Here is a 14,082-nt window from a genome sequence, read left to right as displayed (position 1 = left end):
TTACTGCAAAGAGACACAGAAAGACTAAAAAGATACAAAATTACCTCAGAGGAACACAACGTAACTACAAAAAAGCACTAAGAGAAGCAAAGTTTCCTGAAGGACCAAAAAGCAACTGCAAAAGGACACAAAAGGGCCACAAAGTGACACAAAACAACCAAAAAAGACACAAAATTACACAAAACAAAAAGATCACTGAGACACAAAACAACCAAAAACTACAACAGATAACCTCAGACACAAAAAGACCACAAAGGAATCGCAAAGAGACACAAAATAATCACAATAAGAGACACACAAAACAAACAAAAAGTTGCAACATTTTCTCAAAGAGACGAAATTATCTAAAGGAGCCCAAAAAGACCAAGACATAAAAGTACATAGAATAACCACTGCACAAAATGACCACAGAGAGACAAAAAAAATACCACAATTACCTAAAACAGACACAAAATGACAACAAACAGATGCAAAACTACCACAAACACATTGCTGTTCTATTTAAATATCAGTCCATAATCTTAGCAATGTAAGGACTTCTGATTAAATGTACTGTTTATTTTCATCAGAGCATTCGCTTTAAAGGCAGAAATAACCCCGCTTGTCGTCACTCGACCAACCAGTGTGTTATCACGACAAAAAATGTCGACCTTGATGACGGTATGAGCTGTACCCAGCTGTCCAGCAGCAGCCTCTGTAATGTGTGCTTAAGAGAGAAAGAAGAGACGGACATGCACTGAAGGTCTGTCCTTGCAAACAACTCCTCCAGCATCTTTTCTTCAAAAGACAGTTCTGCTTCATTAACACCAAGACCGACGTCCCATTTTTACTCGCCCAGCATCTTACCACAGGCTGTGCTCACTGCACATCAATCTCCAGCTGCACTACTTTTTTTCCACTTGTTGTAAAATAAACAAGTTTGAAACCACGTTTCTTGCGGATGTAAACGCGGCCTTTGTGAATCTCACCAACGGTTTGCATAAAGATCAGCGCGCCCAGCAAAACAGAGTGAGTCATTTCATTCTCTACTTTTCACTTCCATTTCTGACCAATGAATCCTGCAGAGAGTGCTGGACTTGCACCGTAGCACTTGTTATCGTGCACACCTGACACCTGCTGTTTCCCTGAACACCCTCCCCCCCCGCGCGCACACACACACACACACACACACACACACACACACACACACACACACACACACACACACACACACACACACACTCAAGTAGCCAGTGACTCGTTATTTTTCATCATTGATCCATGCAGACAGGTACAGTGACAACAACATGATGTTTGTGTTTTGCATTTTTGCATTCAGATTTTATTTTTTTAGCCATACATAGCTCCGACCTTAGAGGGTCCTCTGTACCAACCCCCCTTTATCAGAGCATTTGAATAAAAATATTTGACTTTTTTGTCATAGTGGGAATAACCAAGAATCTTACTTTACTGAATGTGACTGGAAACACAAATACACTGTTGATAGAGGGCGAGGGAACAGAGTGATACTTTCATTTATTGTTTTTCTGTATTTTAGCAAAATACAGTGATTTTGGTGGGAAAAAAAGGAAAATGCAAACCAAGTATTCACTGCTGTGTCGACTGACACTTCCAACAGTATCTGACCGTCCTATCAGACGCCTACATCATAATATTTGACAACTTGGCGTGTATTACTGACAGCTATGTGTCAAATAGTATAAAATGTGTGTTGCGACAAGGAAGTTTTATCCATCTTGTGTTAAAAAAAACAAGTACAAAACAGTTCCCAGTTTGACATTTTAGCCTCGTACAGGCTGTTATCCACATCCGGATGGGAGATGTCCATTTGACAGGGGAAACATGACAGAGAGAAGTGATAAAAACTGAGATTTTGTACTTCACTTCCTCTTCCTCCTCTTCAGGGCCTTCCACTCTCCCTCCTGTGTGGCCAAACTGCCAAAGAGTTCCCTCACTTTCCTCTTCCTCTCTGCATCTCTGAAACACAGAATGAATACCAAAGTGAGAGGCTTTTTCACGGAAACGTTTCGGTTTACTCCTCACGGACACTGTGTGTTATCCATACCTGTTCATGACCTCAGTGAGCTTCTCTCTGGCCAAGAAGCGCGTGTCCTTTCTGATCTCCCTCAGAGCTCCTTTGAACTCCTTCTTGTACTTGTGCTTCAATCTCTCCTTCTCTCTCTCCTCTCGGGTGCTGCCACGCTTCTTTCCATAGTCCAGCCTGACAAATATTAAAAAAAATATACTTAGATATTTAAAACAGATGCGTTTACAGCACATATGCGCGGTTTCTCTTGGCTTTTTGACGTGGCAATTCATTTCGACAAACTTGTGTACCCATTAGATTACCACTTACACTTCTACAATCTTGGGTGTGAGCAGCTTTAGAGGAATCGGCTTCTTCTTCTCTAAAACCAGTCGGCTGTGAGTCACAGGAGCACTGCTGATGGTCTCCAGGATCTCACTGCAAAGCTCCTGCAACAAAACAGCAAACCTTGTTTCAACAGCAACAGCAACAGCAAAAATTGTTTCACTTGTTTATTGACATTTTTATGGCACACAGTAATCAGTGGTAGTGTGGACGTTTCAATGCCAAGTAAATATACATCAATAAATACCTTTATTGATGACTTTTAAGTAAAAAAAATGACTTAATTAAAAAATAAAAATAATAGCTATAATTGTAGCTATAGTAATACTCATACTGATAACTATAATACTGCTAGTACTACTTCTAATAATACATAAAAAAATACAAACAAAAAATAGAAAAATAACATAAAATAGAGCGACAGTAATAGTTAGAGAAAAAATCTTATTAAAAATTAAGGAAAATAAAAATAAAAAAATACAACCTGACCAATTGCGATAAGAGAGAAAATTATAAATATCATACTTTTTCTATAAGGAAAGGTAGTTGTTAAATCTGCACCCTTAGTAAACATTTACAAACCTTAATTAAGGAGAAACTGACAATAAGCTACTTTGAGAGACTAAGAGGGAGGAAAAGAAAAACAAACAAACCTGTAAATGCTCTGGTAATGTTTGGGCTGAAAGATGTTTGGAAAGCAGCGTTCTGATTGGTTGGAAGATGTGTGTAAAGGACACGAGGTCTTTGTAGAGCTGGCAGCATCTCTTCACCAGGTCAAGGCAAGTAGACAGACACATCAATCTGCGGAGAGATGCATGAACGTACGTGATCATCTCCATTTAACTGTTGCATAATAAAATAGCTCCTACATGAAACTGCTCACAACAAATTCTGTGGATAATCTTGAGTAATTGGGTCATAATTTCTGGAAAAAGACATAGCTTTTAGGTTGTTGTTGTTGTTGTTGAGAGATGGCAGACATCTCTATGGCCGATATTTCCAACATTTGGCAACTCATGCTGAAATAATAAAGCACCACAGTTAAGAAGAAAAACGTGTTTTTGATTTGGGAGTGAACCGTCCCTTTAAAGATACTTTACTGAGTAGGTATTTAGGGTTGTAGCAGTCTGAGACATAAGAATTAAACTGTATAACTGCTGTTTCCAAAGGAAACACTGAATAAATTAGTGATTATTGAAAAAAAAAACCACATTGATTTTGAAAGTCTAATCTTCGTAACTGATATCAGACACATAAATGATTCATTTGGAGTTTTTACTTTGTGACTCACAGGTTTATTTATTTTTCTTTGACAAATATAGCCAATATATGGGATTAATGTCTCTCCAACATAAACCACTCAGACTCAAAGGTGGTTATCGCATGTTATGAATATTCATTTTAGCTGAGTACAAATAGAAATGTATATTCTCACAAACTGTGCGCGATCATGGTCCGCTGCAGCCTGTTTGCGAGCTTTGCTTTGTGCCCACACACCAGCTGCTGTGTGAAAACCACACTGGCGACTCATCAGAATCACACGAGTGGATCTATCAGCTCAGAACCATACAGGTAAACACAGTATGATGGCTTATCTTACATATTTGTACATTAATGAATACCCTCATTACACATGAGTTCCTCATCAGCACTGCATCACATGACTCATTTTTCACAACATGTTGTAATCCACTTGTTTGAAGAGGAGATCTCTATATCTGGGTTATTCTGTTTATACTTTCTTAAAGAACAAATGAGCTTGTCTTTTTTTTCCCCACACAATTGAAGGTTATTCATCTTACTACCCAAATCTTACTTCCTTGTCTGGCCGTTTCATTTTTGGTGGTCGTATTGTTGTCCAAACTGAACATGAGAAGCAGTGTGAAGACAACACGTTTTCTCACACTTCATCTCCCTCCCTCTCTTCCTACTGGGCCTATAATTGTCTCCAAGCAAGTGTCGGCGCCTGTTATTACATGGTGTTGTTACATACTCAGCTCCGATTAGGCCAATTCCGGCTCACGGCCCTTTGCTGCATGTCGCCACCTCTTGTCCCCCTTTCACGCTAGTACTCTGTCCTGTCCAATAAAGGCTAAAAAATGCCCCAAAAATAATCTAAAAAAATAAATAATAAATAAAGAAAAAAATAGCTGGTTCTGGTTCAAGGTAAGACTAAGAACTAGCATTGATGCGTCGCAGTTCAAATCAAAAGGAAATGTTCAACATTGCGGTTAGCTTACTTAATTTATTCTGTATAATGATAAGTGATGGTTTTATGGGGAGTTATGTGCAAAATGTGTGAACTTTGAGCTTAAGCAGCAAGTCCTTATTTTTCAAATTTGGTTACTTACGGCCAAAAGTTGTCGCTTGGTGACTGCTCACAGAGCTGTTTTACTATATTGTAGCAGCCAATTGTAAAATAGATGAGATATTAATAGAATTGTATGCCAACTAATTGAAACAGCATTGAATGCATCTATAGTTTGACCAGCTTCTTCCCCTCCAGACTTATTGCTTTCCCCTCTTACCTATGGTGATCTCTGTCGAGGTCATCTTTGAGCTCCAGGTGTTGGGTCGCAGACAGTGGGAGACTTTTCTTGCTCCAGCTCTTGCAGGACTCCGCGTCTGACAACACCAGCAGATCACTGCACTTCCCCGACGGCCTAAATGGCAGCACTACAGTGTAATCTGCAACACAATGTCAAAGTCTGTCAGATCTGCGTCTTCTTACAGCTGATGGCACCGATACACGCCTGTGGAAATGCGCTGTTAAAAAATAAGTGTGTGGCTACCTAGAGAGGTCTTGTCCTGCACGGCCAGATGCAGCATTCCAGCCAGGAAGTTGATGAGTTCAGGCAGGAAGCGCTTTGAAAAAGAGACATACAACACTGCCAGCGAGCACAGCACTAAACCTGATGTCACGTCCTGTAATGACCTCACTGGACACTGGGCATACAAATAATAGACAAAAACATACACAGGTAAGATCACAGTGTTAGCACTGAAAACTATTACTCCACTGACGTTCGACTTTTTTGGGTAGAAATTCACTGTAACATAACTGCCATGTAAACACCAAATAAAAACGTGTTTAAGCTGCAGCTCAAGAGAAAAACAACAGTGAAATTTCATACAGCAACCTGCAAAACGTGAAATGAATAATTGAAAACGCTTGAGGTGTAAATATAAAACGCCTTGTCTCATCTGGAGAAAATCCACAGAAAAAAGACTGATGAGAGGAGGAGGCTGGATTCAAACAGAATGAGAGATGCCGAAACCCCATTAGAGGAAAGAGCAGTGAGTAACAGTACAAAGACAGCCATAACGAAGCAGATAAAAAACAAACACACTGAAGACTGCGTACCTTGGTGAGAGCCTGGCTGATGTAAAGCAGCGCTGGAGTCGTAACCGGGTGTCTGAAGTCCGATGTGGGAAAGAGCAGGGCTGTCACCTTCAGGTAGATGAGCTTGAAACACAAAAACAAACATACTGTAGCTGCATTTGTAATACACAGAGGAGAGAATGAAAAATAAATATCGCCATCTGAGACCGAGAACAAGGGCCTCATTTCACCTTCTCTGTATTTTTTTAGTTTAAGAAAAGTCACTTTAAGAATGTATACACTTCTATATTTAAATATATATATTGAGATAGATGGGTATCTAAATATCTTTGTGTGTACATATGTATTTTTATGTGTATCATAGTGTGTGCTGATATCAGACACTTTAATTTAATGGTTTTTAAGACATTTTCACGATAATTGTGCCTAATTTCCGCCAAACTATATTTGTCTTATTTAACCATAGAAAGTAAGTATGAAGATAGGAAGAATATATTTGGTCTTTTGCAGATATAGCTTTTATGTAGGACTATAGAGTGAGTTAGGTTAATCTACATTTTGCCAACAGGAAAGCGCAAGCATAAAGTAAAAGGAAAATTTTAGGTTCAGTGGTGGGTTTAAAGATTTTTAACATAAAAAGTCTGACACAAATCTGACACAGAAAGGCTTGAATCATTTTGACAAAAAGACGTTAAAAGCTGAATAAATTTAATAAAATGAAATTATTGTGGCGATTAAGTGGTTGGTTCCATTTCTAACAACAATAAAAGTAATTACATTTTCACAGAATAATCTATAATTACCTCTTTCCTTTTAGTTTAAAAAAAACCTTTTTATTATTATTATGATTTCATTTTTATTAATAATATTATTTATTCATTTATCTATTTTTTTCTCTGATTACTTTTTGTGTGGCTGGGAACTGTGGGATCTGAATATCTGAATAAATTAAAATAATAATAATAAAAATCAGAACTTAAATCTGTTCTTTTAATAACATTTAATACTGTCCTCAGAAGACACTTGAATCACACATTGACCAAAGGTCGATGTGTGATTCAAGTATCTTAATGTTGTAAATACAACATTATCTAAAGTTTTATTTATATATATGTCTTTTAACTTCATTTTGCCAACATTCAACATGTTCCCAGCATTCACAGCTGATAATCCATACCATGTCTAGTGCTGGGAAGGCAACATGTCCTTTGACCTCAAGCGCCTCCTCCGTGCTGTGACCAGCATCTCCGAGGATGCTCTGCATGACCTTGCAGGCTGCTTCTGGAAACATCTGACACATAGTGTACAACTCTCTACAGACAGAGAAAAGAAAGCACAGTTCAGGAATGATCACATCACGTTTTGAGGACTTGATATTTGAATTGGCGGCAAAACTTGAGAAACTTCATGAACTCACGGTATGAGTTTATCTATGGTGGTGAGTTCAGGCGGACTCCTGGTGGCCAGTTCTCCGATGTACTCCAAGAGAAAGCCAAACAGTTTCTGACACAAACAGAGAGAACACTGTGAGTTCATACAGCACTGAAGACAACCAAAAAGGGCCTACAGAGACAAACACTCTTTTACAGAATAGCCTGCTCCATGTTGTACCTGCAGTTTGAGTTTATTGCCAACAGCTAAACTGGCATGGTTGCTTTTCTGAGTCCTGGCCACGATTAGGCGCTGGTTGTCAGGGGTGTGGCCACGGAGCAAATTTTTCAGATCGCTGTAGCTCTCTGGAGCTATGAGAGGAGGAAACACACAGAATAGTGACGACAGTGATCTCAGCAATGCCTGTTTCAGAAGATAAACTAAAGTCAACTCCAACAGACAAGGCAAGTTAAGAAACTTACATAAAAACAAAAGTATTAAAGCTCTGACTGATACCACCTAACAGTCGTTTCTAAAGCAGGATATTGGTCCATGCAAGCCACATATTGTCTAACTAATAATCATACTGTTTAGATTATTATTATTTATTCCATTTATTTAGTATTTATTTTTAATTTCTATTCTGTATTTGTTTTCTCATCTCAATGTTTGTATTTATGTCCATGGTTAATTTAGATGCTGTTTCTCCTCACATGCCAACATGCCACTCCTTATGCTAAAGACTCTCATAGATATATGCCTTTTACATATGTGCATTATAATTAATATGCACACCTTGTAGGTTGACACAGGCAGGTATGCATACAGAGATACTTAACAGTATAAATGTGTGTGTGTGTTTGTAAAAAATTTAAATATTTTCTTTCTGCTCTTCTAGGCAAGTGTCCTACATGTTCTAGGTGTGTGGGTGGTTAAGTTGTTCATATATATATATATATATATATATATATATATATATATATATATATATATATATATATATATATATATATATATAAATATATAAAGGAAATGTTAATTGAAGTACATACCCGCTGTATTTTTTGTATGCCAACATTTACGAATAAAAAAATGTATTAAAAAAAAAAGATTTTTTCTTTCTTTTTAAGATCTGTGTCAAACTAATAGATTTTGATGACATGGGTCCTGAGCGTAGTTGTGTACATTAATGTCTGTGTGTAGTTACCGGTAAACGTGTATGGGAGCTCTGATTTAGCTGCCTCCTGCTGGGCCTTCAGTTCCTCTTTGCTCAGACTTTTGTTTGCTTTGGCACCGGTCTCTTCATCCTCCTGTTTGTTCTCCTCGTGATCGCTTTCTTGCTCTGACTCCAGGTCCGAGTGACCGTCTTCTTCTTTACTGCTGCCCCCATCCTCCTCCTCCTCCTCCTCCTCCTCCTCCTCCTCATCCTCATCCTCATCCTCTTCATCTCCATCTCCATCTCCCTCCTCTGCCTCTGATTCCTCCTCCGCACCACTCTCTCCCTCTTCTTCATCTTCATCCTCTTCTTCCTCAGACTCCTCTTTAAGGTTCCATTTTCCATCCTGGACAAAAGAAATGCAAATTTAAGACATTCTGTGTTAATAATTTCAGAAACCAGTCTTCTCATGAACACATCATTCGTAGTGCTTTGTGTCATACCTGATAAGACAGGGTCTTCTTGTCGTCCTTATCCAGTATGAAGCCATCATTGAGATCATCAGCGGACATGTGGATCTGAGTCTGTGAACTCTCGCCGACTTCTTCTCCCATCATCCTCCTCAGACGATCAGCCTAGAGAAAAAACAGAGCACGAAAAAGCTACTGTCACACAGAACATTAAAATATGAGACGATGACAGGAAGTTGATTGCATTGAGATAAAGGAGTTCAACAGCCGCTGTGTGCTGTGAACGTACCTCTAGTTTCTGCAGCTTCTCCCTTTCCTCCCGGGCGAGCTCCTCTGGGGTTTTGAGCTTCTCCGAGGGCTGAGCCCTCATCTCGAAGCCGAGCTCTTTGACCATCATGTCGTACTTTTCCGGCTGGAACAAAGTTGAAGAAATATCAGGCTCTGCCACTGATCAATGAAAGCACACAGGGGAGTAACATCATTTTGGTCAAGGATTGGTGCAACATAACCCTACCTTGGGCTTCTCCTCCTCAGGGCGTTCACCTTTGGGAATCTTTTTCACCATCAGAGCTTGGATGCTCTTCCACTCCTGATCCAGCTTCTCTGTCAGCTCCTGAGCCTCCTCTTTCTGCACCTGCCGTTCACGCTGAAAAAGTACAGAAAATTCAGTAAAATGCCAGCATCCTTAACGCATAAGACCGGTCATGTTTTATACTGGTGTTACTGTCGAAAACGCCTGTAAAATGACGTGTCAGTACTTTCTGACCACAGCCTGTCTGTGGAAGTCAGTCCATTGGTTCCTATGAGGACGCAAATCCTTAAAAATGGGTCACAAATGAACACCTCCTTTTTTTGAAAATGCTAAATTATTTTCATAAATCGGTGGGCGCTGTTTTTAGTCAACTGAAGCTACTTAAATAGAAGTAGACAGTATTTTTGTTGGGGACTATTTTCAGTTCATGTGGTGCACTAGTGAGTTAATAGCAGCAGGGCGGTGCATGTGGGATTGACCCAAAAGAAATTACTACGGCTGTGCTCCGTAGCAAAGGAACAAGTCATCCAGTAAAATCAGTGGTGCTGTTTTTTAACTGAATCGGTGGTTAAACATTGTTGGTTTTTTAAAAAGTTTTTGGACACCAATGACACAGGGATATAAGGCCTTGTGTCCACAGCATTTTTCTCTGGAAAAAAAGTGCTAGCAGGGTGCTGGGGAGTGCTTCATCCCTTTGTTGCTTTGACAACAATATCTTGACATTAACATTAGTTTGGTGGCAACGTAATGCTATGTTAACAGAGGGATGACCACACAGCTAACAACAGTCTTACAACTGACTGAAATATACAGCTAAAGGAGTGACAGTGACGACACCAGTGTCTTTCTTCAGAGAGAAAGTTCAGAGATAAAACTGGAAGTGCTCAGAGCTGCCACAAATAAGGCAGAGCACTAAAAAAAAAGGGGGCTGGGTGTGGCGCTTTTTCCCTTCTAATTGGGAACCACTGAAAAGATGCTGGCGCATAAAAAACACACACTATGTGAACACCCAGCCGAAGCCACATAAGGCGTTAGCTACACAGGCAATACGAGTTAGTGAGGTAAATGTTGATTTTGCTTTGTATGGGATTTGTTCACAACAACAAAAATCTTGATTATCATCAGACTTTTCCTTTATTGACTAATAATGATACCATATGGTGAGAGTGCGGGTCACTTGGGAAAAAGGCAATGAGCGACTTTATATGAAATGTTTATATGAAATGTTCCATAAATTATTAAATAAATTTTCTTTTTCTTTCCTTTTTTTTTTATACTAATTTCTCTCTTGCTCATCTTACTAATTTCTTGCTAATTTTGGGGTCATTTCTTCTTTGTTGCCTTCTTCCCGTGCTCGGGTTTCAAAGAGCAAACAGGATGAGAAGGTCAGTTAATCAACAGGACTGTGTTACCGGCTCACCTTCTCCTGCTTGGACTTCTGGATGAGCTCTTCAATCAGCTCCTGTCTGGTCTTGGCCCTCTGGTTTCCTTCCTCCTGCTGCTCCCCTGGTGTTTTCTTTCGGAGGAGACCTCCTCCTCCTCCAAAGTGAGAGGCCGTCAGCTCAGCTAGATGAGAGAGAGAAAGAGTGTCACTTTTATGTATCAGCAATGTCATCTGTAACATGACTTATAAAATCCAGTTGTGGGCTGGGAGTGATAGATCCCCACCTAAAAAGCCATCACGTTCATGTTTTTTTCTAATTATAACATGGATTTCTGTAAATATATAGGAATCCACAAAAATGATGTGATGCTGAAGATTTATAAGATTCCTTACAAACATCCAAAGCTCTGTTTATCTGGTGTTTGCACAGCAGCCATACCCACCTGACAAAAGGCCTTTCTCTTCTGATTCATCATCACTATTCACAATATCATTGAATTTCTCCATCTCAGCCAGCGACTGGCCGTAGTGAGTCAGCTCTTCCTCCTCGTTCAGGTTGTATACATCCTTCTTATCGTAGACACGCTGGAGGATAAAGTTGTGAAAATAGCTGTTTTATGTTATAAGTAACAAATAATCAACGTAAATTTTCAGAAGCTACAGAAGTAAGTCAAAGTACAGACAAACTGAGTATTTTGTGATGTTGTGATGTCTCAATATTTTCATATCTGTCTGAAAGCCAACTTTATTCAGTTGAAAAGTAACCTGCCAGGACCTGTTGTTTGTCGTTCCCTTGCACAAGTCATTACATCACTGACCTGTCTCTCCATTGCGAACCTCTTCAGGATTTTGTCTTCCGGTGCCATCTTGGTGTCATACTCTCCAAAGCGTCTGTCAATGAATTTGCTGGACTTGCCCTTCTGCTTGTATTCCTTCAGGAGGGTTTCTTTTCTCTAGAGGTTGAAAAATCCCCCAAAAAATATGATTCCCATCCACTCCTCCCCTCAGACAAACACACATAAAGCTCCCAACATGCTACAAAACATTGACTCTTTACAAATGTGTTCCCTTCAAGTGCAACAACACTTTTATTCCACTTTGACTTTCTGTCCGTGATACTCTCTGTCCTTACAAAGCTCTCAGTCTCTCCTGCAGAAAATCCCTCTCCCAGCATGATGCTGTGAGCACCAGGCTTCACAGCACAGATAGTGAGAAATGGATAATGAGCTGTGACCCACGGCTGCCAGATACAGTGCCACAGCTGAAGAGTTTATTTTTTGTTTCATCGGATGGCAGAATCTTTAATGTTTTATTCAGAGTCTGCCTTTGTTTTCTTTATTCTGCTGTGTTGTCCAGATTTACACTGACATTTTCCCCTTTTATGGATTCTATTTGCAGCTGCAGTTCCCTGAGTGTTTGGCTAGTTTGGTCGGACAGCCAGGAGTCATTTTCATAAAAGCTTCCTAAGGCTATAAGTATCTTCTGACTAGCCAAGATAGGAGGTACTCCTAAAAAATAAGAGCATGCCAGTCTTGGATTTAAGACTTAAGAAGAATTTAAGACATTTTTCGATTATTTAAAATTTGTTAAAATAACAACAAAACAATATCAAAAGATGTCAATATGATTTTTGCTTGCAAGAAACGAGTGAGTTACCTTTATATCTGGAATATTATTTGCAGGCCAAGACTTCTCAATAGCACCACTATGCTTCATTCATAATAGCATGTTGTGACAAAAATGACATTTATCTAAAAATTGCTTCTCTGGTGATTTGAATATTGCACTGGGCCATGTTGCCTTTTCTATAACATTTCCATTAATTCAGCAGCCCTAACCAATAATGTGCTAACTAAAAAAAAAAATGTTGCTTGATAGTTTATTGAGAGTACATTAAATAATCACAAGCTGCAATAAATAATTTAATAAATAAAGTTGATTTCACAGCACTGACCGGATCATTCCATAAAACTGGAGCTATGTGTAGAATAATTATATCAGCAAAAGATGAAAGTTTGAACATGCATATAGTGTTTCAAGCAAGAAACTAAGAATTAAACAAAGCCATGCTTTATTTTCCCTAATATATAAGATTGGTCATTTTATAAAATAAATTATATAACATACAGTATATTAATCCATATCTATTTGTCTAATTTAATGTGCATCTGTGTATTGATTAATTCTTGATTTCACAGACTTGGCAAGTAAGTTAATTGAACAGTATTATGATATTGTCAAGACCAGTAATTTTGAATTAACATCTGAGATTGTGAATGTATTAAAACAGATAGTGGTGAAAAACATCCATTATTACCCTTTCACATCACCTAAGAGGAGAACATGAGGTAGATTATAAGTGCACTAAGGTTAAAGAGTTACAGTAAATATGTTTACTCATTTAATGACTTTAGCAATTAGAGGTGGCACAACTGTTCTGGCTGTGTAAATACTTGTGTAGGACAAACAACGTGGGATTTCCTCTTACCTTATTAATGGCTTTGGATCGAGACACACCAGGCAGACCCACATCATGCTTGGATTTTCTCCCGAGAATTTCAAACTTCTTCCTGTTGATTTTCACCTCAAAAGGGTTGTTTTTGATCTCAGTGGAGGTCTTGGTTTTGCGGACCTTGTCGGCGAGGCTCCTCTTTTTGGGTACTTTTCCCATCTGAAACACAGAGGTGAGCTGAGTGAGCTAACATCACTGACATTACAGAGTCTGCTCATCAGCCTACCTCCACCTGAAGACTGAATTATACCAACACTCTTATTCAGTACACTACATGAGTTATATGGGCACTGAATAACGTGTTATTTATTTCAATGTGTGTTGCTGTAATCGTGCAAAGGCTAAGTTTCGTCTCAGTTTACTCGGGCTAACATTAGCTAACAGTTAGCTTGAAGACTTTTTTAGGTCAAAAAACTGTACATGTGTGACAGTTATGTAGTCACGAAAGCAAAAAATATCAAAACGACAACATTTTGACAAATTGCAAAAAATGGAGCTACTTTCAAGCAAAGTAGCTTCAGTATGAGCCGTCGACAGTTTGTAAACAAACTGACATTATCGCGCAGACGCCATATTTACCTTTCAGCCGTGGTGAGAAGTCGAGTTATTAAATCCAGGCAAAAGAAAACATGGGACACCAAAGCTCTGACAACTCCGACTTTAATACATAACACTTTAATATTTGACTATCCACGTTGTTTCACTAGCTTGCCATTTCCAGCGTGCACAAGTCTGAGGTCAAAGGTCAAAACAAGGAAGATAGCGAGAGCTACTTCCGGTGTGATTTTTTTTTACCTACAGCGCCTCTAGCGGTCATCCTTCAAAATAAGAGCACGGATTACACGAAAATCTGGTGTAGAGTAGTTTACAATAATCGACAGCACAATACATGGGACTATAGTTTTAATTATAGTTCCTGCAGTAACTGTTTTTTGTGTGTCTG

At 39.0% G+C, this 14,082-nt stretch overlaps 1 protein-coding gene across 1 annotated transcript; it reads right to left on the bottom strand.

Annotated features, from left to right (window-relative positions):
- Positions 1-1,292: 1,292 nt before the first annotated feature.
- Positions 1,293-13,888, bottom strand: nop14 (NOP14 nucleolar protein homolog (yeast)). Its single transcript, XM_042509135.2, has 19 exons — positions 13,719-13,888; positions 13,116-13,298; positions 11,446-11,580; positions 11,071-11,212; positions 10,664-10,809; positions 9,226-9,357; positions 9,001-9,123; positions 8,745-8,876; positions 8,293-8,647; positions 7,326-7,456; positions 7,132-7,217; positions 6,892-7,027; positions 5,736-5,837; positions 5,164-5,317; positions 4,900-5,059; positions 3,025-3,172; positions 2,357-2,475; positions 2,066-2,221; positions 1,293-1,977 (listed from the first exon to the last, which is right to left on the bottom strand). The coding sequence occupies exons 2-19, from the start codon at positions 13,296-13,298 to the stop codon at positions 1,881-1,883; spliced, it is 2,637 nt and encodes an 878-aa protein (XP_042365069.2). The 5' UTR covers positions 13,719-13,888; the 3' UTR covers positions 1,293-1,880.
- Between the last annotated feature and the right edge of the window lie 194 nt (positions 13,889-14,082).

Source organism: Plectropomus leopardus, chromosome 20 (genome assembly GCF_026936395.1).
Source record: "Plectropomus leopardus strain MGB_pleo_1.0 chromosome 20, ASM2693639v1, whole genome shotgun sequence".
NCBI lineage: Eukaryota > Metazoa > Chordata > Actinopteri > Perciformes > Serranidae > Plectropomus > Plectropomus leopardus.
The sequence above is the reverse complement of the archived record's forward strand: the minus strand, read 5'-3'. Positions and strand labels throughout refer to the sequence as shown.